This window comes from Vulpes lagopus, chromosome 13 (genome assembly GCF_018345385.1).
Source record: "Vulpes lagopus strain Blue_001 chromosome 13, ASM1834538v1, whole genome shotgun sequence".
In the NCBI taxonomy this organism is placed as follows: Eukaryota; Metazoa; Chordata; class Mammalia; order Carnivora; family Canidae; genus Vulpes; species Vulpes lagopus.
In genome coordinates, this window is record NC_054836.1 from 5,982,180 (window position 1) to 6,006,344 (window position 24,165).

At 35.2% G+C, this 24,165-nt stretch overlaps 1 protein-coding gene across 7 annotated transcripts in view; it reads left to right on the top strand.

Moving 5' to 3' along the window:
• MKLN1 (muskelin 1) overlaps window positions 1-24,165 on the top strand; it is a 317,327-nt gene that overhangs the window by 266,029 nt on the left and 27,133 nt on the right. For all 7 annotated transcript variants that reach the window (XM_041727786.1, XM_041727787.1, XM_041727788.1 and 4 more), the window contains 3 exons: window positions 2,294-2,515; window positions 5,094-5,223; window positions 23,031-23,178. In XM_041727786.1, coding sequence (XP_041583720.1) covers window positions 2,294-2,515; window positions 5,094-5,223; window positions 23,031-23,178 — 500 coding nt within the window. The remainder of the gene's footprint in view (window positions 1-2,293; window positions 2,516-5,093; window positions 5,224-23,030; window positions 23,179-24,165) is intronic.

Below are 24,165 nucleotides of genomic sequence, written 5' to 3' on the forward strand. Positions count from 1 at the left end.
ATGGGGCCATACTGAGTCATCTTCAGCAATGTATGGATTGCTTTTAATGATATAATCATTTAAGATTAAAGAGTGGGAATACTTTGAACTATATTCACCAAGATTTCACCCTTAAAGAATAGTAGATTTTCATCTTAATTTATGGAAGGTTGTCAGAAACCTAGGAAATGGCAAGTGACTGGATCTTTTTTAGTGGTTAGAGAAAAATTAGGAGGTGCTAGAATCTTTTCTTTTTAACATTAATTTAAAAAAAAAAACAAAATTTAGGGATACCTGGGTGGCTCACTGGTTGAGTGTCTGCCTTCAGCTCAGGGTGTGATCCCGGGGTACTGGGATTGAGTCCCATATTCAGTTCCCCATGGGGGGCCTGCTTCTCCCTCTGCCTATGTCTCTGCCTCTCTGTGTCTCTCATGAATAAATAAATAAAAATCTTTTTAAAACAATTTTAAAAATAAAAAGAATTTACAATTATGAAAATAGCTTTTTCCTGAAAACAATACAAAAATAGATAAATAGCACAATTTGATGGGAGGAGAAAATTGAACATATAATGGCTAGTATTTGTACCTTAGCCAAAAAATAGATATTTTGTATATGCAATTTATTCTTTAAATACCAAAATGCCATTTGTGTTCAACATCTAATTCCCAACTAGGACTTAGATATTCTTTGAAATAGAATTTGATTAGAACTTATTGTCTTGTGACAAATGGCTTTTTTCTGAGAGATTTTTAAAAATATTTTATTTATTTATTCATGAGAGACACAGAGAGAGAGTCAGTGACATAGGCAGAGGGAGAAGCAGGCTTCTTGCAGGGAGCCCAAAGTGGGACTCGATCCCGGGACTCTGGGTTCACACCCTGAGCCAAAGGCAGACGCCCAACCGCTGAGCCACTCAGGCATCCCTCTGAGAGATATTTTTATGAAAAGCCATGATCTCTTTGAGTATAAAGAATGAAAGAGGGACAGCCTGGGTGGCTCAGTGGTTTAGTGCAGCCTTCAGCCCAGGGCCTGATCCTGGAGACCTGAGATCAAGTCCCACATCAAGCTCCCTGCATGGAGCCTGCTTCTCCCTCTGCCTGTGTTTCTGCCTCTCTCTCTCTCTGTGTGTGTGTGTGTGTCTCTCATGAATAAATAAAATCTTAAAAGAAAAAAAAAAAGAATGAAAGAATCAGTTTTGACTTTTGAACATAAATTATGTAATATACCTCAAAGAAAACTAATTTTATAGTAATGTGTTAAAGGAGGCAGATTCATCACTAGAGAAGTCAGTCTGGAGACTGCTCCAAACGTCTGTTTGTTTTACTATATTGTAACAACATGTTTTGAAGAGCTTTGCAAAATAAATGCAGAAATAAAAATTTAGTTGTATCACTCTTACTGATGTAACTACCCTCTGATGAAATGGTTCATGATTAAGAGGATGGGATGCTTGCCTAGAATACAGAGTTTTTATAAGGAGGATGAAAGGAAGGGGAACTGAGTGGGAAAAAATTAGAGAGGGAGACAAACCATGAGAGACTCCTAATTCTGGGAAATGAACAAAGAATTGCAGAAGGGAAGGTGGGTGGTGGGTTGGGGTAACTGGGTGACGGGCACTGAGGGATCCCTTGATGGGATGAGCACTGGGTGTTATACTATATGTTGGCAAATCGAACTTCAATAAAAACAAACAAAAAAAAGGAAAATAAAAGGGTGTGATCACTATTTACCCATGAAGTATGATTAGCATTTACTCTTCGATATAAATCAGCACCTCATGTATTACTGATTGATTTGGTAAAAATTATATAGTTTCAAGAAAGCAATATATTTTGCTCTCATCAGGAAAAATAGAAACCCAAAAAAGTATTTAGAAATGCATCCTGAGGTGTCCCTGGGTGGCTCAGTCAATTGGACATCTGCCTTCAGCTTGGGTTGTGATCCCCAGATGGGCTTCCTGCTGAGCAAGGAGTCTGCTTCTCCCTCTGCCTTCACCCTGGCTGTGCACGCTCTTTCTCTCTCTCTCTCTCTCTGTCTCTCTCTCTCTCAAATAAATAAAATCTTTAAAAGAAAGAGAGAGAGAGAGAGAGAGAGAGAGAGAGAGAGAGAGAGGAAGGGAGGAAGGGGGATCCAGAATCTGCCAGGCAGTGAGCGTTACTGCAGTAAGTGCACATGATAATCTGGGGTGATATTTAGTGTTACTAAGACACAGTTTAGTTTGTTGAGAATCTAAAACTGCACACTGGTTTCATTTTAGTATGTATGACAGGAATAATCTGTAACTATTCAATCTGTTGCCTTGTTCTGATAGATGTGTATGGACTCAGAAAAGCATATGATCTACACCTTTGGTGGTAGAATTTTGACATGTAATGGGAGCGTAGACGACAGCAGAGCCAGTGAACCACAGTTCAGTGGGTTGTTTGCTTTCAACTGTCAATGTCAAACTTGGAAACTTCTTCGAGAGGACTCCTGTAATGCTGGGCCTGAGGACATCCAGTCTCGGATAGGACACTGCATGCTATTCCACTCAGTAAGAATATTCTATATATTGTATTGTTATTTTGTCATTTTATCTCCATAAAAAGAAATAGATCTAAATCTTCAGAAAGAGATCAGAACTTTTCGTTAAAAATAAATCACTAGTGTTAACAATGATAGACAAAAATAAAACTTCCTCAGCAGTGAAGGTTGTTAATTTTAAGACTCTTCCTATTAACAGTAATTCCTAAATAGTTATTACTTGAATACTAATCTAGAACTTACAGATAACTACTGCTGATACAAATACTGTAGCTATTTCTCTTTCTTATACCTTTCTATTTACTGATTTCTCTTAGTAACTTAAAGATCAATTATTTTGTTTTATTTTCCTCTCTGCCACTCTCCATTAAATATGAAGAATTAAGAACTGACTTTATAGAATTAGAATTTAAATTTATTAGCAAAACCAATATGCAGACATTTCTTTAACCTTCTCAGATGTCATAAGGCTAACTTGGGCTTCTTTCTGTTTAACATAACTTTAAAAACATTGTGAAATATTTTAAACATATATCAAAGTAGAGAGAAGAGTGTACTTACCTGTTTCAACAGTTATCAGTTTTTCACTGTTCATTTTTCATGTATCTATCCCACTTATATTTCATTTCTTTCTTTAATGTTTCTCTGATTTTCAAGTTTATTCTGAAATTTTATTTTGCTAGGCAAGTGCCAGACAATGTGTCATTACACCTGTAAATACTAGGGTGTATCACTAACAGATGATTTTTTATTTGCATAATTATGATACCATTGTCATACTCAACCCAAGTACCAACAATTTCATATTATCATTTAATACATAGTCTGCATTCATTTTGTTTTCTGAAATACTGAAAAATACCTTTCTATAGTTGATTTATTCAAGTCAGACTCCAGAATGGGTTTATGTATTGTATTTAGTTTTTATGTCTCTTAAATTTATTTTAAGCCATAACAGTACTCCCTGCTCCTATTTTCCCCCCTCATATACCATTTATTTACTTGTTAAAGAAACTGAATCATGTGTGCTCTCGAATTTCCCATATTCTTGATTTAGCTAATTTTATCCTTGTAGTGGTATGATTGTTTAGTCTCCATATTTCCTATAAGCTGGTAGTTAGCTCTAAAGGCTTGATTTTAGATTTTCTCTCTTTTTGGGGTGGGGAGGGGGAATGCAAAAGAAGTGCAAGAATACCTTAAAGATGGTCTGATTGCAAGCTGTCAAGAGGCATTTTATGTGTAGCTTTCATACTTTTGGTGATGTTAAAATTATTCGATGGGTTTAGGTGTTACCAGCCTGATTGATCAGTAATAAAGGTTCTTGTCAACATTTTACCAAATGGCTTTTGCAGTCATTGATAATCATGATGTAGGGTTTATAAAACAGTGATTTTCTAGTTATGTTATTTATTCTGTATTTATTAACTGATTCTGATACTAAAAACTTAACCTCATTAACTATTTGGCCACCCTAATGTGCACAGCACACAGGAGAGGTGATAAAAATGTTTTAATTTTTTTTCTTTATCACCTTTTCATATTAATGAGTTGAAACTCCAAAGTTAACCAGTATATTTTTAAGCATTATTATGAGCTTGTGGACTTTTATATATTTGATGTTTTTAATCCAGTGCTGTGATTATTCTTTTTGATAACCAAGTTTTTCTCTTTGTCCAATAGGGGTGCCCCATTCCCAGAATACCTACACATATAGTTATATACACACATTTATGTGTATTATATATAAGTATCTTTTTTAATAACAGAAAAATTAAATCATTAGTTCATACTGTCATGGCCAATTCAAATTAAAAATTACTGAGTTTTAAAATTTAATATCCTTTTGATTTTGTATTTTATGTATCTTTTAAGGTTAAAATCCTACTTCTTAATGATAGTATTATATTACTTCTTATGTCTTTCTAAATAGTAACAGAATCACAAAACTAACAAAAATTACTGAATATTGCTTCACATTGCTTTCTGATTATTTTTCTGTTTAGGTTATAGCTAGAAATGGGTAGTCAAAAAAACATAAATATCTACTACTTCTCCATGTGATCATGTCTTTATGTGGTCCTATTTTTACAGATATGTTTATTTCATTAAAAATGGGTTTTATTTCATTGTTTTTTCAAATTTCAAAAAAAATTTTTTTTTTCTTTTGAGTTAATTAAATAAAAACAATACACATGGTTCCAAAGGCAAAACCTGTAAGTCAATGTACTTTTGGAGAGATCGGATTTCTTTCTTCCTTGCTCTGTCCCTTCTTTAATTAGCTTCTTTCCTTTCTTTCTTTTTGAAGAAAGAAACAAACATATACACATTCATTTTTTTCCTTTCTTATGCAAAGGCAGTACTCTGCATTCATTATTCTGTACCTTGCTTTTTACTTTAACAAAATATCCCAGAGATCACCTCTTAATATATAGTTTCATCATTCCTCTTTATACCAGCATAGTACTCCATTGCATGGGATCTGGCATAAAATTGCTTTTATAGAGGATTAAATTTTAAAAGGATCATTCTGAATTCTTCATAGAAGTGACTGCTTTCTCCCTTCTTTGCCCTTTCTCCTTATTTTTCAGAAAAATCGTTGCTTATATGTTTTTGGTGGCCAGCGATCGAAGACCTATTTGAATGATTTCTTTAGTTATGATGTGGACTCTGATCATGTAGACATAATATCAGATGGCACCAAGAAAGACTCTGGAATGGGTAAAGGCATTTAGTGATTCTTCTCTCATATCTTAACTACTTTAGATAGACTATATATAGCCTATTTTCTTTTCTTTCTAACCATTCTTCACTCTTTCCCCATGTCTTCAATTGAAGTAGTTCTGAATAAGAGGAAGAAAAATCTATCCACTAAATTATCCAGTTTTATGTGTTTAAAATATACGAGTTATTATATTATTTGAGCAGAAAGACAATATTTAAATTCCTGAAGGCATTATTTATATGTGTGCTTGCTTGGCAAAGGGGCCTTGCAAGAATTAATGAGTTTAAAACTGTCTTATTCTATGTTTGCTATTCCTTTCCACCTTCTGCTTTCACTGTAGTGACTTATAAGGCACTAGCATGTGGAATATATCTTTGTTCTGAGGGAGAACTTCGTGTAACTGATAACAACTTTTAAGTTTGCATACTCAGCATCCAAGTTATTCTCCTCGTAATAGGGTGACTGGTTTGCCTGAGATGTCTCAGTGTTATGCATATTGCCCTGGCATTAGTAATTATTAGTAGTGCCCCTGATTCACTGTCAGATATCAATTTGCATAGTTACCCTACATAGTAGTCACTTTGCCTTTGATTATTATACACAGAAGAATGATATTTAAGATGCAGTAGTTTAAAATGCCTAATTTAAGAAATTAGATCAGCTGGCTTTTTCTTTTAGCTATTATTCATAAAAATAGATCTTTTTATTAAAATAGTTCCTACTTACAAGGAAAAACTTTAAAAAACATTTTAACAGAAGATAGTACCATAGTTAAAAACTGCACATGAAGGGACCCTCAAGACTCTTCTCCCATATTTCCTAGTAGGCAGAGGCTAGACCTTTATTTTCTAGGGGAAATGAGTACAGAGGTGTTTTTTCCACTATGCTTAAACTACTTCCCAAGATTTAAAAAAAAAAAAAAAAAGTGACAAAGTGATAGTAGCAAAGGCTTAGTATAAAAATTCACTGTAGATAAGCTTTAATGACTATCATTTAAAGATATATTTTTTAAAGATTTTATTTGTTCATGAGAGACAGAGAGAGAGAGAGAGAGAGAGAGGCAGAGAGAGGCAGAGACACAAGTAGAGGGAGAAGCAGGCTCCATGCAGGCAGCCTGACGTGGGACTCAATCCCGGGTCTCCAGGACCAGGCCCTGGGCCGAAGGCGGCGCTAAACCGCTGAGCCACCCGGGCTGCCCCTAAAGATATATATATATATTTTTTTAAAGATATTTTTTAAATGAGTTATTATATAGTAAGTTGCTAAATTGATCAGTGTAATGCTTTGTTCATGGTTATGGCTGGCTTTATGTCCAGCAAAGTATGATAATCTGACAATAAATGTAATAATATGCTCATTGTAGAACATTTGGAAAATATAGAAAGATGCAAAAAAGAAACTGTATCAGACCACCCAGATGTAATCTGTTATAATTTTGATGTATTTCCATCTATTTTTTAAAAATTTATTGTAGGGGCATTTGTGTGGCTGTCTGTTGAGTGTCCAACTCTTGATCTTGGCTCAGGTCATGGTCTCAGGGTCATAGGATCAAGCCCAGCATCAAGTTCTGCTCTGGGCATGGAGCCTTCTTGGGATTCTCTCTCTTCCTTTGCCTTTCCCTCAGGCTCTCTCTCTCTCTCTCAAAAAATAATAATAATTTATTGTATAAAATTAAACACAATTTTATATTCTGCTGCTTTTAAATTTACATTAAATTGTGGTAATTGTTTTCATCATTATGGTTTTACTACCATAGACTAGAGGCATTAGGGGAAGTGAGAAGTGTGGCTTCATTCCCTAATTACTGCTATAGTCAACTTTTAAAAAATCAGAATTACCAGTTTTGCTATGTGTTCTTTAATTTATAATTGATTTATGCAAACAAGCTCATTCGTTTAATAATATTTATTGGACACCTGCTAGCATCTAAGTTTGACCCTCTCCGTTCCTCCTTCCCAACATATTTCAGTGCCGTCTATGTGCCGTGTTTTAAACACTTGAGAGATACTGTGAGCATGAGGGATAAGATCCCTCCTCTCAGAGGACTCACTTGCTGGTGCAGAGGCTTGCAGTTGCCATTAAGTACTGTGAAGAAAAAACATTGGCTGCCATGAGAATAAGTCGCATGGGAGGTCCCATGCAGATAGAGCAGGTTGGGAAACCTCATCTGCAGGGGTTATCTTTAAGATTTAAGAAGTAGAGAACTAGGAAGAACCATGTTAAGTGAGAGAAGAGCAAGTACAAAAGTCCCAAAGCAGGAAGGAACTTAGTGTGTTCCAGAAAGAGATGAGGCTGGTGCCAGTTGACGGTGGGGAAAGTCAGTATGAAATGAGGCTAGAAAAATAGTTAAAACTCTAATTGTTTGATGCCTTGTATAGATGCAAAAGTTTGAATTTTTTTTTCCAAATAAAATTGGAAGTTATTGAAAGGTTTAATGCCAGAGGCTTGATCTGATTGATTAAAATTTTGAAAATATCACTCTTTTCCTAGACACACATTTTCCGAGTGTTTAATTTTGACAATATGCCTACAAGTTGCAGTGTCCAGAGGCTATATGATGCTTTAATTGAGGATTTTTATGGCAGAGTGAATGTCTGTTTAGACTACATACTTGGAAAGTTTTCCTGCCTAAAACTGTTGTGGTTTTACTTGGAATTGTGGAACCACAGCAGACTCTGTTGGCACAGTAGAATGAAACTAAAATCACTTTCGTTTTTCTTTTTTTTTTTCTCCATCTCCTTCCCTCCTTTCTTCTCTCCCTCTTTCTTCTTCTTCCCCTCTCTCCCTCTTCTCCTTTCTCTCTCCCTTCCTATTCATCCCTTCTTTTCTAACCCCTACCAGTGTGCCACTTTCTCCCACCACCCCAGGTGTTTCTGATACCCCTGTGGCCATAATTGAGAACCACTCTTCTAGCTCTCCAGAGCCTGTCTCAGCCCTTAATCAAGTAACCTTGGACAAGTTACCTAATTTCTCAGTCCTAGCTTGTGTGTCTGTAAGTGACTAAAATTATATCGTGTCCCTGCTCATGGCTATTTTAAGAGTAGAGACAGACTCACCCTCTAGTTTTGGCTAGTATTATATTACTCTTAGGTACCTCAGTTTTTACAAGAACATGCTAATGCTATCTACAGGTTCACTGATCTATTCAGTAATTAAGTAATGCCAGTTTTACCTCCATCTTCTCTCTAGTTCCACTGCAACTAGTTTGAGCAATCGTTACCTATTTGGCCTTTGTTCCTGGTCTTCCTCCTCCTCCCCTTCCTCTTCTTCTTTTTGTTTGCTTGCTTGTTGAGAGCAAGCATGTACAAGCGTGTGGGGGAGGGGAAGAGGGAAAGTGAGAGAGAATCTCTACCAGGCTCCAAGCTTGGGAGGAGCCTGACACTGGGTTTGATCTCATGACCCTAAGATGGACGCTTAACTAACTGAGCCACCCAGGCACCTCTGTTTGTTATTTTTAAAAGATTTTCTCTTTTAAGTAATCTCTACATAGAACATGGGGCTCAAACTCACAACCCTGAGATCAAGAGCTGCATGTTCCACTGACTGAACCAGCCAAGTGCCCTAAAAACATCTTGTTTACTTTGAACAATGACTATTACATTCACTATTTTATGAAAATTTCCCAAAGACTTTTTAAGTTCTTATATTTATAGTAGTCATTTTGTGTTAACAATACAGGTGATATTTACTCGATTACACTGGGCTGTAGTAACTGGACTTCCTCTTCTTGTTTCCCCCACCTTTCCCCACCCACTCATTCTCCATATTGCAAGCAGAATACAGCAGTTTTGTGTTACCAGTGAAGTTGTAGAATTGTATGGTTTTAACATCTATTCAACAGATATTTTTTGGTCATCTACTGTGTGGCAGATAATAAGCTAAGTGCTAGAAGTAGCAATTGTGAATAAGAGTTCTGTCTTCCTAGAGCTTACAATTGTGTGTGGGGAGAACAAAGAAATAATTAACAAACTTACTTTTTGATTAGTGGTAATAAAATAAGAAAATACCTTTAAAAAGTGCAAACTCTGGGCCCCTGGGTGGTGCAGTCAGTTAAATATCTGACTCTTGTTTTCAGCTCAGGTCGTGATCTCAGGATTGTGGGATCGAGCCCCTATCCGACTCTGCACTCAGTGCAGAGTCTGCTTAAGCTTCTGTCTCCCTCTCTCTCTGCTCCTCCCATCCCCACCTTTCCCTCTACCCCTCTCTCTCGAATAAAATAAATCTTTTTTAATAAAATAAAATTAAAAATATAAACTTGATAGGCCATCTTCCTTGATTAAAATTTGTTCCTTGTTTCCCTTTGCCTTCAGGATTAAGTCTAAACTCAGCCTATCAGATTCCTTTATGATATACCCCGCCTTAGTTTTCTAGCCCCATTTTTAGTATCCACCCTCACTTTGCCACCAATTCTTTGTTCTATGACCACAGAATATTAATTCTTTATAGATTAAATACTTTTCCTTGCCTTTGGGTTTTTGTCCATGCTGTTCTCCCTACCTGAATCACTCTTCCCTCTGACCTCCAAAGTATAACTTATTTTGTGAACATCTTTCAGATCTTAGTTTATAGATCATTATCTCCTGACATTATCTGAGGAAGCCCACGTTAGGAATTAAAGCGTATGGTTCTAATCTTCATTGTTAACACGATTCTAGATATTCATCTAATAGTATAATCTTGACTCTACTTTTCAAAACCTGTAAAAAGCTTAGCTGAAATACATAGACTTTTTTCAGGATTTCTTAAAGAGCATTCAGTCTTTTCAGTACTCTGAATCTCCTAAAAAAAAAAAAAAAAAAACCTTTCATTGGATTAAGTTAGAAAACCTCATGTCAGAACTATGATATATTGAATTATCCTCCCATGGAATTACTTTCACCTGATTTTTAAAAATCCTATTTTACTAGATTATTATTTATAAGCCATGAAGGGATGCCTGGGTGGCTCAGCGGTTATGTGTCTGCCTTTGGCTCAGGGTGTGATCCTAGAGTCCTGAGATCCAGTCCTGCATCGGGCTACCTACATGGAACCTGCTTCTCCCTCTGCTTAGGTCTCTCATGAATAAATAAATAAATCTTAAAAAAAAGAAAAAGCCATGAAAAGTCCTTCTAAGGACAAAGCAGGGTACTATTTAAATTTCTACATTATTAAATATTCTTAGAAATTACCAATTTTGGCGATGCCTGAGTGGCTTAGTAGCTTGGGCGTGACTCTTGATTTCAGCTCGGATCATGATCTCTGGGTGGTGGGATTGAACCCCAAGTCAGGCTCTGTGCTCAGCGTTCCTCTTCTTCTGTTCCTCCTCCCAACTCACACACATGTACTCTCTCTCGAGCACACTCTCTGTCTGAAATAAATAAAATCTTAAAAAAAAAAAAATACCAATTTTCTTCCATTACACGGATGCTCTGTAATGTATTTAAACATTCTATTTATTAACTGTTCTTCTAAAGCTTTTCTACTACGGTAATTACTATAATTTGAGATGGACTTAACATATAATTACTGTGTTTATCTATGATTCGGTAATGTGGGTTATTTGATTAAAACTGCATTTATGATGTGAGTTTCAAATGGATTGTTTGAAATCATAGAAAAAATTTGAACTATTAAGATCACCAATTAGAAATGGCATATCTAATTGTAAAATTGCTGCTGCTTGCTATAATTTTTTTATTGTGTCAGATACTATAAAATCCTAAATGTTTGTTCTTTATAATTTAAATGAATTATCTTAGATTTAATATCTCAAGATCTGAAGAAATTTTCAAATCTTAATTTTTAACTAGAGTATAACAATGTTATGCTCCCCTCAGAAAGAGATTATAATTTAAATCAGTGGATTGGCAGCTGCTTAGAAAGGAAGGATTTATTAGTATTGTGTCTAACACATACATAATTACATCAAAATTCAGCACATCTAAAATTTGGGTTTATTTCTGAATAACTTTTGGCAAGCACAAGGGGTTTAGCAGACTCCCCATATGTAAGCTCTGTATTTCACACTAATTGAAAATTGTGCTTAGAAGATAGTCACACCACCAGAGCTTTATAGTTTGCTATAGAAACTCAGTTTATTTTAATAGGATTACTTTCTCATATCTGTATTATTCAAGGTAACAAACATATATTAAGTCTTCACCACTTGCCAGATGCTAAGTCAAGAACTCCTACAACCTAGTCCCTGTTCTGTAGTAGTTATGTGTTTACTTGTTTTGTTCCTTAACATCTGTTGACTGTATTTTCCCACATCTGTCACTTTATTCCATTCTGTTCAACCATAGTGGCAGATTGGTGTAACTGAAAGAATGGTGAATTGAGAATCAGAAGACTTGGTCTTTCTTCATCTGGGTCTGCCACTCATTCCTCTGCAACTTTGGCAAAATTAAATACATAACTTCTCTGGGCCTGATTATTCATCTGAAAATGAGATTGGACTAGTTAATCTTAAGGCCTCATCTAGCTCCAAAATTTTGACAGTTAAATTTCATTCCCTTCTGCTATCAGGCTGTAAAACTACCATGAAGGCTATGTTAGTAATGGCTGTAAGATCTGATTCATGTATAAACATATTTTCATGAAAACCTTAAAAGCAAAATCTTACTCATTTTTGTTCAACTAATGGTCAAATATTGATATTATTGACTTTTTTAAATAAATAAACGTGTATGTAATTATATAGAATAGATGTTTCAACTAATGGTCAAATATTGATATTATTGACTTTTTTAAATAAATAAACGTGTATGTAATTATATAGAATAGATGTTTATGGATTTGAACCTTTTAGACTTTTACCAATTAACTAAATCAGGCCAATTCAGCAGGTATAGAGAAGATTCTGAGGCTAATGATTCACTGTTAGATTAGATTAGTTACTGAGCTAAGAAATTGCAGTGTTTCAGTGTAACTCTGCTTCATTGCTTTCCGTTTAACATCTTTTGTATTTGTTGTGCCATTGTTCTGATAAAATTGGATTATGTACTTTTTTCTCTTACCATTATTGTTGATACTAACTTTACATAATTTCCCCCTTCTACTCTCCCAAAGGTGTTTTTGCTTAGTTACAAGCTTTATACAAATGTTGCATATTTTTAAAATAAAATTTAGGTTGTTTGATAGTAAATCTGAACTAAAGTTCACTGGTAAAAACAAAAATGCAAGAACACTACCAACAATTTTGAAAATGAAAGGTAATGAAGTAGTAGTAAATTCTACCAGGTATTTATAAAGGTACAGTTTTGTACAGATTAATGGAATGGAGCAGAACAGATAGTATAAAAGGATGTAATGCTTAGAGCGAGCTAGTACTGGCAACTTTCAAAAAGAAAGGAAGGCCAAGAGAATTGTAGGGATGTTTACCTAGCACCATGATTTGGTTGAATTGCTGAAACAATCCTGGAGCTGCCTACTTGCAAAATTTTGATTTATGAGCTAATTAATCAATTGATATTCAGGTTTTCTGTTACTTGAAGCTGCAAATATCCTAACAAATGGAGAAATTTTAGAAAGCTGTTTTATTAAACTTACATTTCTGTGACAGTTCTGAAACTGTATTTTTTCCCCCTATGGCTTAACTAAAGTAACTAATAATATGTGCATTGGATCATGAAGCAAGAGAGTTGAGATTAGTTCATGAATTAATGCAATCATGTATCTTCCTCAGGAATTGAAATGACTTCAACTGTTACCCTGTTGTCTTTTTAGCCTCCCTGTAGGGTTTCCTTATGTTACAAATTCTGATAATCTCCCCCTGTTGGGGTCAACTGAAGAAGAGGAAAAGAAAAAATGATTCAGACTGTCAGATAATTTTTTCTAATCTGTCCTATTTCAGGTTTTAAAGATGTTAAAGAAAAAATAGAGTTGAAAGATTATCTTTGTAATTTCCTGGAAAAACTAAAAACAAGTTGGATGTAGCAGTTGTTGTATTATTCTTATTTTCTATTTTCTCAGACAAGTGTCCTTTCAAAATGTGTTTGTGATTAGCATATGATCTTGTTTACTGATCTGTTTTTCTTTGTGAGTCAGTTTTATAAAGACTGGGTAAGATTTCTGCTATTCAGATGAGCTTTGAATCAGTTTAATCTAAAACTTGAACCAGTTGAATCTAAAAGCTTTTAAAATATTATACATTGAAAATCTCCTAATTTTTCCCTTCCCCTTGCAACTACCCATTATCAACCATTAAATTGTAAAGATAGCCCTTTTTTTCTTCTTGGGAAGAAAATCAATACAGAAGACTGTGTTAATAGTTATAACATGTTAGATGAAAGCTTCTTCCTTCATTTTGACCTTTAGATGTTTTTAGTTCTTGGTAATGCCAGTTTTGTTCAACCAGTTTTTGTTTCTATAAAATTATTGTAGAAGTAATGCAATGTACATAATTCATAAAGCAGAATTCAAACAATATAAAATACCATAAAATGAAAATATTTCTGCCAAAGTTGTGAACTAACATAGATGACTGATTCCCTTCCCCGGAGATAAACCCTAAAAAAATAAAATGAGAGGCAACTGGCTTCCAGAAACTCTTTAAGATAGAATGCTGTCTGTCCCCAAAATTACCTTGAGTTGATTCTTGTTCCTTCACTATAGAAACTAGCCTATACAACTGGTGCCAGAATCCAAAGAACAATATGATGGCAGTGTATGAACCCTACTGGTGTTAAGAGTTGATGAAAATAGATGTGAATTGACCATCTACTCTCAGTAATTCATTTCTCCTATCCTCACCCTTCAAGTCCAGGAAGACTGCCTTCTACTTTGCCCAAAGGGTCTAAAGGTGTGAAACCCTCACATAGGGGAATGATAGTAAGTTGAAGTGATAAACTGGTTCTTTGTGTCTGTGCTTTACTACCTTAGGGCTCTTCCCCCTCCATTTTCCTTAAATTCATTGAGCTGATGCTACTTAAGGCCTGACCTTTGGGTCCCCCTAATATAATATATCTTAACGAAAGAATAGCTGATGCCCTGAAAAATCTTACCTCACAAAGCAGTATAACTAGACAGTTGAGGACTATAGTTGTCTCAAAAGAAATCACTCTGACAGCATATATGTTCTAAAGCAGAATTACTATAATAGCTGAACCAGGAATTCAAAACAAGCATGATTAATATAATTCAAGATATAAAGGGAAATATGAGTGATATGAAATAAGATCTCAAAATTGTACAAACAGAACCAAATGGAAATACTAGATATGAAAAATATACTTGAAATGAAGACTGCTCCAAATATTACAAGTAAAATGGATATGAATTAGTTGAAAGATTAGAATGAATGGTCTTTTAGGAAGAAATAGGAAAGAAAAAAAGATAAATAGAAAATATAAAAAGGGGGCACTTGGGTGGCTCAGTCGGCTAACTATCTGCGTTCAGCTCAGGTATGGTCTCAGGGTCCTAAGATCAAGCCCTGCGTTGGGTTCCCTGCTCAGCGGGGAGTCTGCTTGTCCCTCAGCCTCTGCCTCTGCCCCTCTCCTCCTCAAATAAATAAATAAAATCTTTTTTAAAAATGAAAGAAAATATTAAAAAACAAAGGATGTGGGAAGGAATTGTACAAGTACCAACATTTTAACAGCACTAACAGAAGGAGAGAAAAATGAAATTTTAAGAGGGCAAGATAATTAAAGAAATAATGAAGATACATTTGCTAGAATTCAGAAAAGACAAAGGCTTCAGATTGGTGGAAGTGCTTATACCGTACCAGACAGGAAGAATAAGGGAACACTTACCTAGACATGTTGAAGTTTGATTAAGAATATCAAGGACAAAAAAAAAAAAAAAAAGAATATCAAGGACAGGGATGCCTGAGTGGCTCAGTAGTTGAACATTTGCCTTCTGCTCAGGGCATGATCCTGGAGTCCCGGGATCGAATCCCATGTCAGGCTCCCTGAGGGAGCCTGCTTCTCCCTCTGTCTCTGTCTCTCTCTGTGTGTCTCTCATGAATAAATAAACAAAAATCTTAAACAAAATCTTTAAAAATATATATATATCAAGGACATAGGGAAAATTCTGAAAGATTTCAGAAAGATTACCTACAAGGGAGCAAGATGGATGGATGGATGGATGGATGGATGGATGGATAAATGGATGGATATCAGCTCAACGGCAATAGTGAATGGAAGAAAATAGTAAAGTTAAAAAGTACTCAAGGAAAATTACTTTAAACCAAGAAATCTATGTTGTGCACTTCTTTTGCACTATGAAGACCTGTTTTGGAAACCACTTGGAAGCACAACTCAGAAATAAATTTAGGAGATGTCAGAATATGTGATAAGTAGCGATCAAATTATCCTGAGAAAATTGTTGCCAGAAGAAAAATACTAGAACCAAAATTCTAAACAATGAAAGTATAATGGGGGAGGGGGAATAGGGCACTATATATAATTCAGGTATTGTGATTGGACTTATAGGTAAGAAGATATTCTGTATTAAAACTTTTTCATTCCAAATGTCTTATACAAGGCTCAAGATTTAATGTGTCTCTGTTTTCTTTTAAGCTTCCTTTTGCTTTCCTGTGTCATCTAAAACTGCCACTGTTTCTTATATCCTATGTCATTCCTTACCTTGGATTCCTTTTTAGTTTTTTGTTTCGTTTTGTTGGAATAGCTCCTCAAAGAATTGTTTTATATACAATTATTGATATAAATTTTCATGCTTCTACTGATCCAAAAATTCCTTTATATTGCTGTCATTAGAAATAGAATTTTAATTCCATATTTTTTATATTCCTCAGAATTTTAGTCATTATTCCATTGTATTCTAGCATTCATTGTTACAAATAAAAGGTCTAATAAGTTTGGTACTTATTCTTCTGTGTATAATAACCTGCTTTTTCCCATCTCTAGAAGCTTTTAGAATTTTTCTTTTTTTTCCTGGAGTTTTAAAGTGTCATTAGGAGATATCTCTGTCTCCCTGTCTCTCTCTCTCTCTTTTTCCCACTATCCAAAAGTAGCATTTCTATGAAAACTTTGGTAAGCCAAAATAGAATAAAGCAAAGAAGCAATTACCATTTATTTATAAGGAAAAAATTTTGAGTCTTCCCAGACCCACAACGCCCCCCCGCCCCTCCCCCAATTTTCCTGATACCTTAGGTCACATCTTGCTAACTGATGCACAAAATTAATTGAGATAAAGCACAGACACTCACATACACAGAGTTCACAACTCTGGCTGCTTGACGCAGAGAAGCTGGGTATAGTTCGTGGGGAGAGAGTGTGCTGCTTCTGTAAGGGGTCACTGCAAAACTAAATGCTAAATGCTATTTTTTGCTCTTCACCTTTTTTTTTTTTTTTCATAAAGGTGAAGATCCTCCTCAGATTTCTTTCAGTTAGCTAAAACAAGTACTAATGTAGATCTTTCTTAGAAGCAGAGTGGTATAATGCAAACTTTCAAAAAGCGGGGCATACCTATATATAAAGTCTTTTTTTGTAAAACATGCTGAGCACCCAGGGCTCTGTCAAACTGGATACCTACTTGTTTCTTCCATTCAGGGAGATTTTCTTTAATTAATTTTTCCTCCTACGCTGTTTCACCTCTTGTAAGTGTTTTTTTCAGACAGATTTCTTAATTCAGTGGTTTTATCCTCTGTGTCCCATAACTTTTCTATCATAACTTCTGTATCTTTTACTATCCTGGTAGTTTATCATTTTTATTCTACAACCACTGATTTTCTTTTTTAACTATGCTCATTTTTTTTCATTCTGTTGTCTGATTTATTTTGGTCATAGTTTTACTTTTTGTGGAAGCTTATTCTTGTTTTACAATTTAATATTCCTTTTATTCTTTTACAGAGGTAATGAGTTTTGGTTTTTTTTTTTTTTTGAGTTTTGGTTTTATTAAGTTCTCTTCCTGTGATTTATCTTTTCCCATTCTATATGTTTATCTTGGCCCCTATCTTTACACTATTGAAATGTTTCTCGTATATCTTGTGATACCTGTCTACACATTAAGATCTATGAATAAAGCACTACTTCTATTAAGAAAGGCAATTGACAGTGACTTCTGTGCATAGAGTAGGTGTCTTTGCCAGGCAGCTTCTCCCTTATATAAGACCCTGACCAGGGATGTTGTATAAATGCATGGCACATCTTGTCCAATAGACTGTCTTCTCTATTATCTGTGTGCAGGTTTGGAGTTACTTTAAACTCTGCTCTCATTCTCATTCAGGCCCCTGTGTCCTTAGTAGAAGCTCTCTCCAGGAGTCCGCCTCACAGTGTACTCCTGCTTTTTGTATTTGATGACTTACTTGGAAGTTTTCCATCTCTTACCTCTGGTGAGTAGGCTCTCTTTTTCTTGGCTGTGAGAGTCTCAGAATTTCCTGTCTCTTGATGACATACTTTCTTCTCTCCTAGTGCTGTTTTCTTTCTTTTTGCCAGAATCTTTTCTGTCAATTTTGTAACATGATGGGAAAGAGGGATAATGTAGTTAGTGTTTAGTTTTGCTATCATAAATCAAAAGGCCCAAAGTTTAGATTTCATGAGCAGCTTCTGCTAGTAAAAATTCAAGTATAAAATGCTTACTAGTGCTAGGCTGTAATTCTTACATGTGTATGTAATGTGTGTACACACACACATACCCATATATAATTTTTTACTTTTTATTTAATAAGACAGTTTATTTTATTTAAACTGTCCATTTAAAATGAAAAACAGGTCTTACTCTTCTGTTTACAAAAGAGGTAACAAATGAGATTTAGAGGGATCCCTGGGTGGCTCAGCGGTTTAGTGCCTGCCTTCAGCCCAAGGGGTGATCCTGGAGTAGCGGGATCGAGTCCCGCATCGGGCTCCCTGCATGGAGCCTGCTTCTCCTCTATGTCTCTGCCCTCTCTCTCTCATGAATAAATAAATAAAATCTTTCAAAAAAATGAGATTTAGAATATTCCAGGAATTATAATGTTTTTTAATATTTTCTTAGAGAAATCTAGAGTATTCTATATGTCGGCAAATTGAACACCAATAAAAAATAAATTTATAAATAAAAAATATTTTTATAAATAAATTTTATATTTATATATTTTATTTACTTTATAAATAAATTTATAAATAAAAATATATTTATTTTTATTATTTTATAAATTTATTTTATGAATAAAAATATATTTTATTTATTTTATAAATAAATTTATAAATAAAAATATTTTTTAGGAAAAAATCTAGAGTACCTTTGAAGATAGATATGGAAAACTTTTTTTTTAATGTTTTTGAATTGTTACTCATGGAATAGAGAAGTAGGAATTAAGCTTAAGGGCAATTCATAAAAATTAGGCATTGGGCCATTAACATAGATATAGTCAATGTAAATATGAATTAACCCCTGATTGTTAGGAACTCATATATAAGTTTTCATTTTTATTTTTTTTTAGAAAAAAAAATTAAAAATACTTTAATTCAAATAAAATAATGCCTAGTTTGTCCTGTAATTTCATGCCAACAAAATGGCTTAAGAATATTTCTTTTAGTGTCAGTAAAACCATCTTTTGAAACGTTAATTCCTTTTCTGTCTAAATAACAACATTCCAAATATTAATGTAAAATTCTCTTCACGGAAAATATGGGAGTATGTGTGAGAATTTTTCACTTATTACTGAAAGTCCCCAGTATTTTTGCTTTTTTGTATTTTGGTTTGGGTTTTTCTTTTTCCTTATAATTATAAAAGCAATCTATATTGGAAAAATACATATTATATAGGAATGTAAAAGTGTCCTAACCGCCCCCCACGTAACTATTATTTATGGTTTGATATATGTTCTTCCATTTTTTTCTAATTTATATACGAACATATTATATATATTAACATTTTTCCTTGTCTTTAGTATGTAGTAAAAGTTATAAGAGTCTGTAAACTTAAAGATTAACAGAAATCTTGCCCTGAGAAATTTTGCCTTTGATTATTCTTAGAGTAAAATATTAGATGCCTCCAAAAAACTTCATTGAAACATTTTTACTCTTTTCTTCACACGTTTCTGCTTTAAGCTGGATGTCTGTTGTGTCACTCCAGGGAAGTTTTGTGCTTAGGACATAATATCTGCCTTACTTGTGCTGATGATATCCTTTTTGTGGGAATAATGCTTCTTCATTGTATTTCCTTCCTCTCTTCTTCCAGTCCACTGCATCACCATCATAACAGCTTATTAACTGCTCTCCATATCTCAGGATTCTCTCTGTTCACACTGTACATTGCTACTATCACTGTCACCGCTCTCACCCTCTAGGGTCTAATCTAAACAGAAATTTCAGTTTTGAAGAGACCCAGTACATTATTTAGCTCCAGTTTCAATTTTTGGATAAGAAAACTGAAGTCTAAAAGTTTCTTGCAAAGGGGCCTGGCTGGACAGTCGGAAGAGTATGTGACTCTTGATCTCAAGGTTGTGAGTTCAAGCCCCATATTGGGTGTAGAGATTACTAAAAAACAAACAAACAAAAACTTGGAAAAAAGTAAAAAGTTTCTTGCATGAAATCACAGTGAATTGAGAAAGTCTAGACTAAACCAAGATTTTCGACTCCTGTTTTATTTCCAATACTTACTGCTATTTAAGTTCCTAGGTTGACCTTCAGAAACCTTTGGGACACACAGATCTGATTTCTGTTTTATAAGTGATCCAAAATTAGATTGTGATTTTACAGTGGATATACTAAAAAACACCAAGCTGTACACTTAAGTGGGTAAATTGTATGGTATATGAATTACCTCTGTGTAAAGCTGTTTAAAGGGCAAGGAGATTTGAACGTGTATCTGGGAGGTAAAATCAATGTTAAATATAGAGTGAGGGGATCCCTGAGTGGCTCAGCGGTTTGGTGCTTGCCTTTGGCCCGGGATGTGGTCCTGGAGTCCCAGGATCAGGTCCCGCGGTGGGCTCCCTGCGTGGAGCCTGCTTCTCCCTCTGCCTGTGTCTCTGCAACTCTCTCTCTCTTTCTGTCTCTCATGAATGAATAAATCTTTAAAAATGTATAGAGAGTGAAAAGTGAAAAGCATATTGGATATGGAATATCAAAGAAATGGGAAATATATAGTTTCTAGTATGCTTTATAATCAAAGTAATGTTTTATAACACCTATACGATAGATTTTATAAGCATGATATCCCTGAGTATTGTAAACCTCTCACTATTTTTGAAAAGCGATCCTTATCATTTTTCTCTGTTGCTCTTCAACTACTTTGGGGCAAAATGTGACAATCTAAAAAGACAAGTATGCAAAATTTGGTTTTGGCATTCGTCCACATACTCACATGCTTCCCTCAGCCCAATACTCCTTTGATGACTCCACTCCCATTTTATAGAATTCAAAATTTCTTCCCCCCTCTACTGATTTCTATTCCATCCCAAAATTTCCATTTCCTCAGGTAAATGGGTTGTTGCATTACTTTATAAGTCATACATTTCTCATATTTACATTTTAAAAGATTATAGAACAGAGGTCAGCACACTTTTTATATGAAGAGCCAGATGTAAATATTTTCAGTTTTGTAGGCCATACATACAGTGTTGCAGGTGTTCAGCCTTGCATGGTAGGGTGAAAACAACCACAGACAAAATGTTGATGAATGGAGGAAGGCTGATTTGACTCTAGGCAGGCCAAATCAAGCCATAGTTTGCCAGCCTATCTTAGAGAATTCTTAATAGAAAGGCTCAGTATTAAGATGAAAGGAATGAAAAAATTTAAAATATGATAAATTCTAAATGCAATACAGTTATGTCCTCTACTTCCACCACTAGCAAAAGTGATTTTATTTCTTTACTATTTTATCTTTCTTCCAAGATTATCTGAGGAACAGAAGGCAGAACCTTGGCACTTTAGAAAGTTTACCAAGTGTCATTAGGAAAATACCAGACTTTACATAACCACTAAAGACTATGGCATGAGAGTTGAGATTATTCTTAAGATTAGGTGATGTGTATATGTGTATAAATATAAACATTTGTTTTGTGTGTGTTTATTATTTTTAGTATATTTACAATAGAATGCATTTGGGTAGTCTCTAAAATACTCCAAATAGGGCAGCCCAGGTGGTTCAGCGGTTTAGTGCCGCCTTCAGCCCAGGATGTGATCCTGGAGACCCGGGATCAAGTCCCGATTCTGGCTCCCTGCATGGAGCCTGCTTCTCCCTCTGCCTATGTCTCTGCTTCTCTCTCTGTGTGTGTCTCATGAATAAATAAATAAAATCTTAAAAAAAAATACTCCAAACAATTATTTTGAATAGGAATGTGAAAGGACGCACAAATTTAAGTAAACTAGGAAAAAATAAATGCTGGATTATTTGGCCCTGCTAAAGTAGATAAAGACAAATGAAGATCAATGTGGCTAGCGTCTCCTGCCATAATATTCTGGATTGATTGAAATATTGTACTTCAGTCTGATGCTTGTTTAGCGTTTTGAGTATATGATGCTTGTTCATGTATAAAAGAAATATGTTGGGACCCCTGGGAGGCTCAGCCATTGAACATCTGCTTTTGGCTCAGGGTGTGATCCCAGGGGCTAGGGATCAAGTCCCACATGGGGCTCCCTGTGAGGAGCCTGCTTCTCCCTCTGCCTTTGTCTTTGCCTCTCTCTGTGTGTCTCTCATGAATAAATAAATAAATCTTTAAAAAAAAAAAAGACATGTAGTGTTGAAACAATGACATTATATTAGATTCACTGAAATATGTCATGATCCACAAAATTACATTTCAACTAATATTTCCATTTAATGAAGACAAGAAAAATTGCATTCAGGGCACCTGGGTGTCTCACTGGTTGAGCATCTGCCTTTGGCTCAGGTCATGATCCCAGGGTCCTGGGATCAACTCCCTCTTCAGGCTCCCTGTGGGGAACCTGCTTCTCTCTCTGCCCATGCCTCTGTCTCTCTCTGTGTCTCTCATGAGTAAATTAAAAAAAACTTAAAAAAAAAAAAAAAGAAAAATTTGCATTCACTGTGTTAGTGTTTTTGCAAATTACTGGATGATACAGAATCACAATCACTCATTTAATGGACTTCTTAGAAAAATATGTTACTGGGGCACCTGGGTAGCTCAGTTAACCATCTGCCCTCTCAGCTCAGGTCATGATCCCAGAGTCTAGAGATGGAGCCCCACGTTGGGCTCCCAGCTCAGTAGGGAGTCTACTTCTCCCTCTGCTCCTCCCCCAGCTCATGCTCTCCCTCTCTGTCTCATTCACACTCTCTTAAATAAAATCTTTAAAAAATATGTTATTAACTCTGGGCAATTTGAGCCATTAAGGAAAGCAAAATGGCATTATTATACCCCAAAATGTTTTATTTTTACTTGGAAATTATGTCATTTCATTGTATGTCATGAACAGATAATGTAAATGACCCTGACCTTATTAAACAAACCTGTGTTTCACTTTGTCAGATTTGTGTTTTTCCAGGTCAATATTTGAATATTTTACCTCTACTATTAAATTAGAGCTGGCCCAGATAAAAAAATCAGTTAATTAAAGCACTGACCTTTCTTCTCTCAATAAAAATGATTACATTGCATGCCTCTTTCTACTTTTTCTCTCACTGTAGCTCCTTTCTGGTAGTTAGCATTCATTTATTCTTTCAACAAAATTGGGTAACTCTTTGCTAGGCATTGGGAACTAAGTAGTGAACCAAACTACCTCTGCCCTTGTAGAGCTTACATTCTAGAGTGGGGAGAATGCAATTAACAATGATTTGTTCTGTAATATAAAAGTTCTCTGGTATGTTAAAAGGTAAGTGCCATGGATATAGGGAGAGCAGGGCAAAGATGTATCTTGTACAGTGGTTCTACTGTGTTATTTAACATGAATGTTATCATCTTATTTTCTTTCTCAATTTATAGTTCCAATGACAGGATTCACACAGAGAGCAACCATTGATCCAGAACTGAATGAAATACATGTCCTATCTGGACTCAGCAAAGACAAGGAAAAGCGGGAGGAGAATGTCAGAAATTCATTCTGGATTTATGACATTGTGAGGAATAGTTGGTAAGGAGTTTTTGTCTGTGTCACATTCCCAGTGTAACACTTATTCAAGGTTGGTAGTTTCTTCAAAAGAAGACAGAAATGGAAGGCTTACATTAATATGTGATACCGTCTATTTAAATGTCAATACAGGCATACCTCATTTTATTGCACTTTGCTTCATTGCACTTTGCACATGTTGCAGTTTTTATAAGTTGAAGGTTTGTGGTGACTTTGTGCTGAGCCTCTCTGTCAGCGCCATTTTTCCAGCAGCATTTGCTTACTTTATGTCTGTACGTCACATTTTGATAATTCTCACAATATTTCAAATCTTTTCATTATTGTTGTATTCATTATAATCTGTGTTCGGTGATCTTTGATATTACTGTTGTAATTGTTTTGGGGGCATCATGATCTGTGCCCATATGAGATGGTGAACTTAATTTATAAGTATTGTATGTGTTCTGACCATTCTACTAGCCAGCTGTTTCTTCATCTCTTTCCCTCCCCTCAGACCTTCCTATTCCCTGAGATATAACAATATTGAAGTTAGGCCAGTTAATAACCCTACAAAGGCCTCCCAAGTGTTCGAGTGAAGGGGAGAAAGCTAAACTTCTTGTGCCAAACAGCCAAGTTGTGAATGCAAAGGAAAAGTACTTGAGGGAAATTAAAAGTGCTGTTCCAGGGGTGCCTGGGTAGCATGGTTGGTTAAGTGTCTGCCTTTGGCTCAGGTCATGATCCTGGGGTCCTAGGATCAAGCCCGGCGTCAGTCTCCCTGCTCGATGAGGAGCCTTCTTCTCCCTCTTCCACTCCCCCTGCTTGTGCTCAACTCTCTCTATCAAATAAATAAATAAAATCTTTATTTTTTTAAATAAAATCTTTTTTAAAAAAGTGCTGTTCCAGTGAACACATGATTGATAAGAAAATAAAACAGCTTTATTCCTGATGTGAAGCAAGTTTTAGTGGTTTAGATAGAAGATCAAACCTGCCACATTCCTTTAAGCCAAAGCT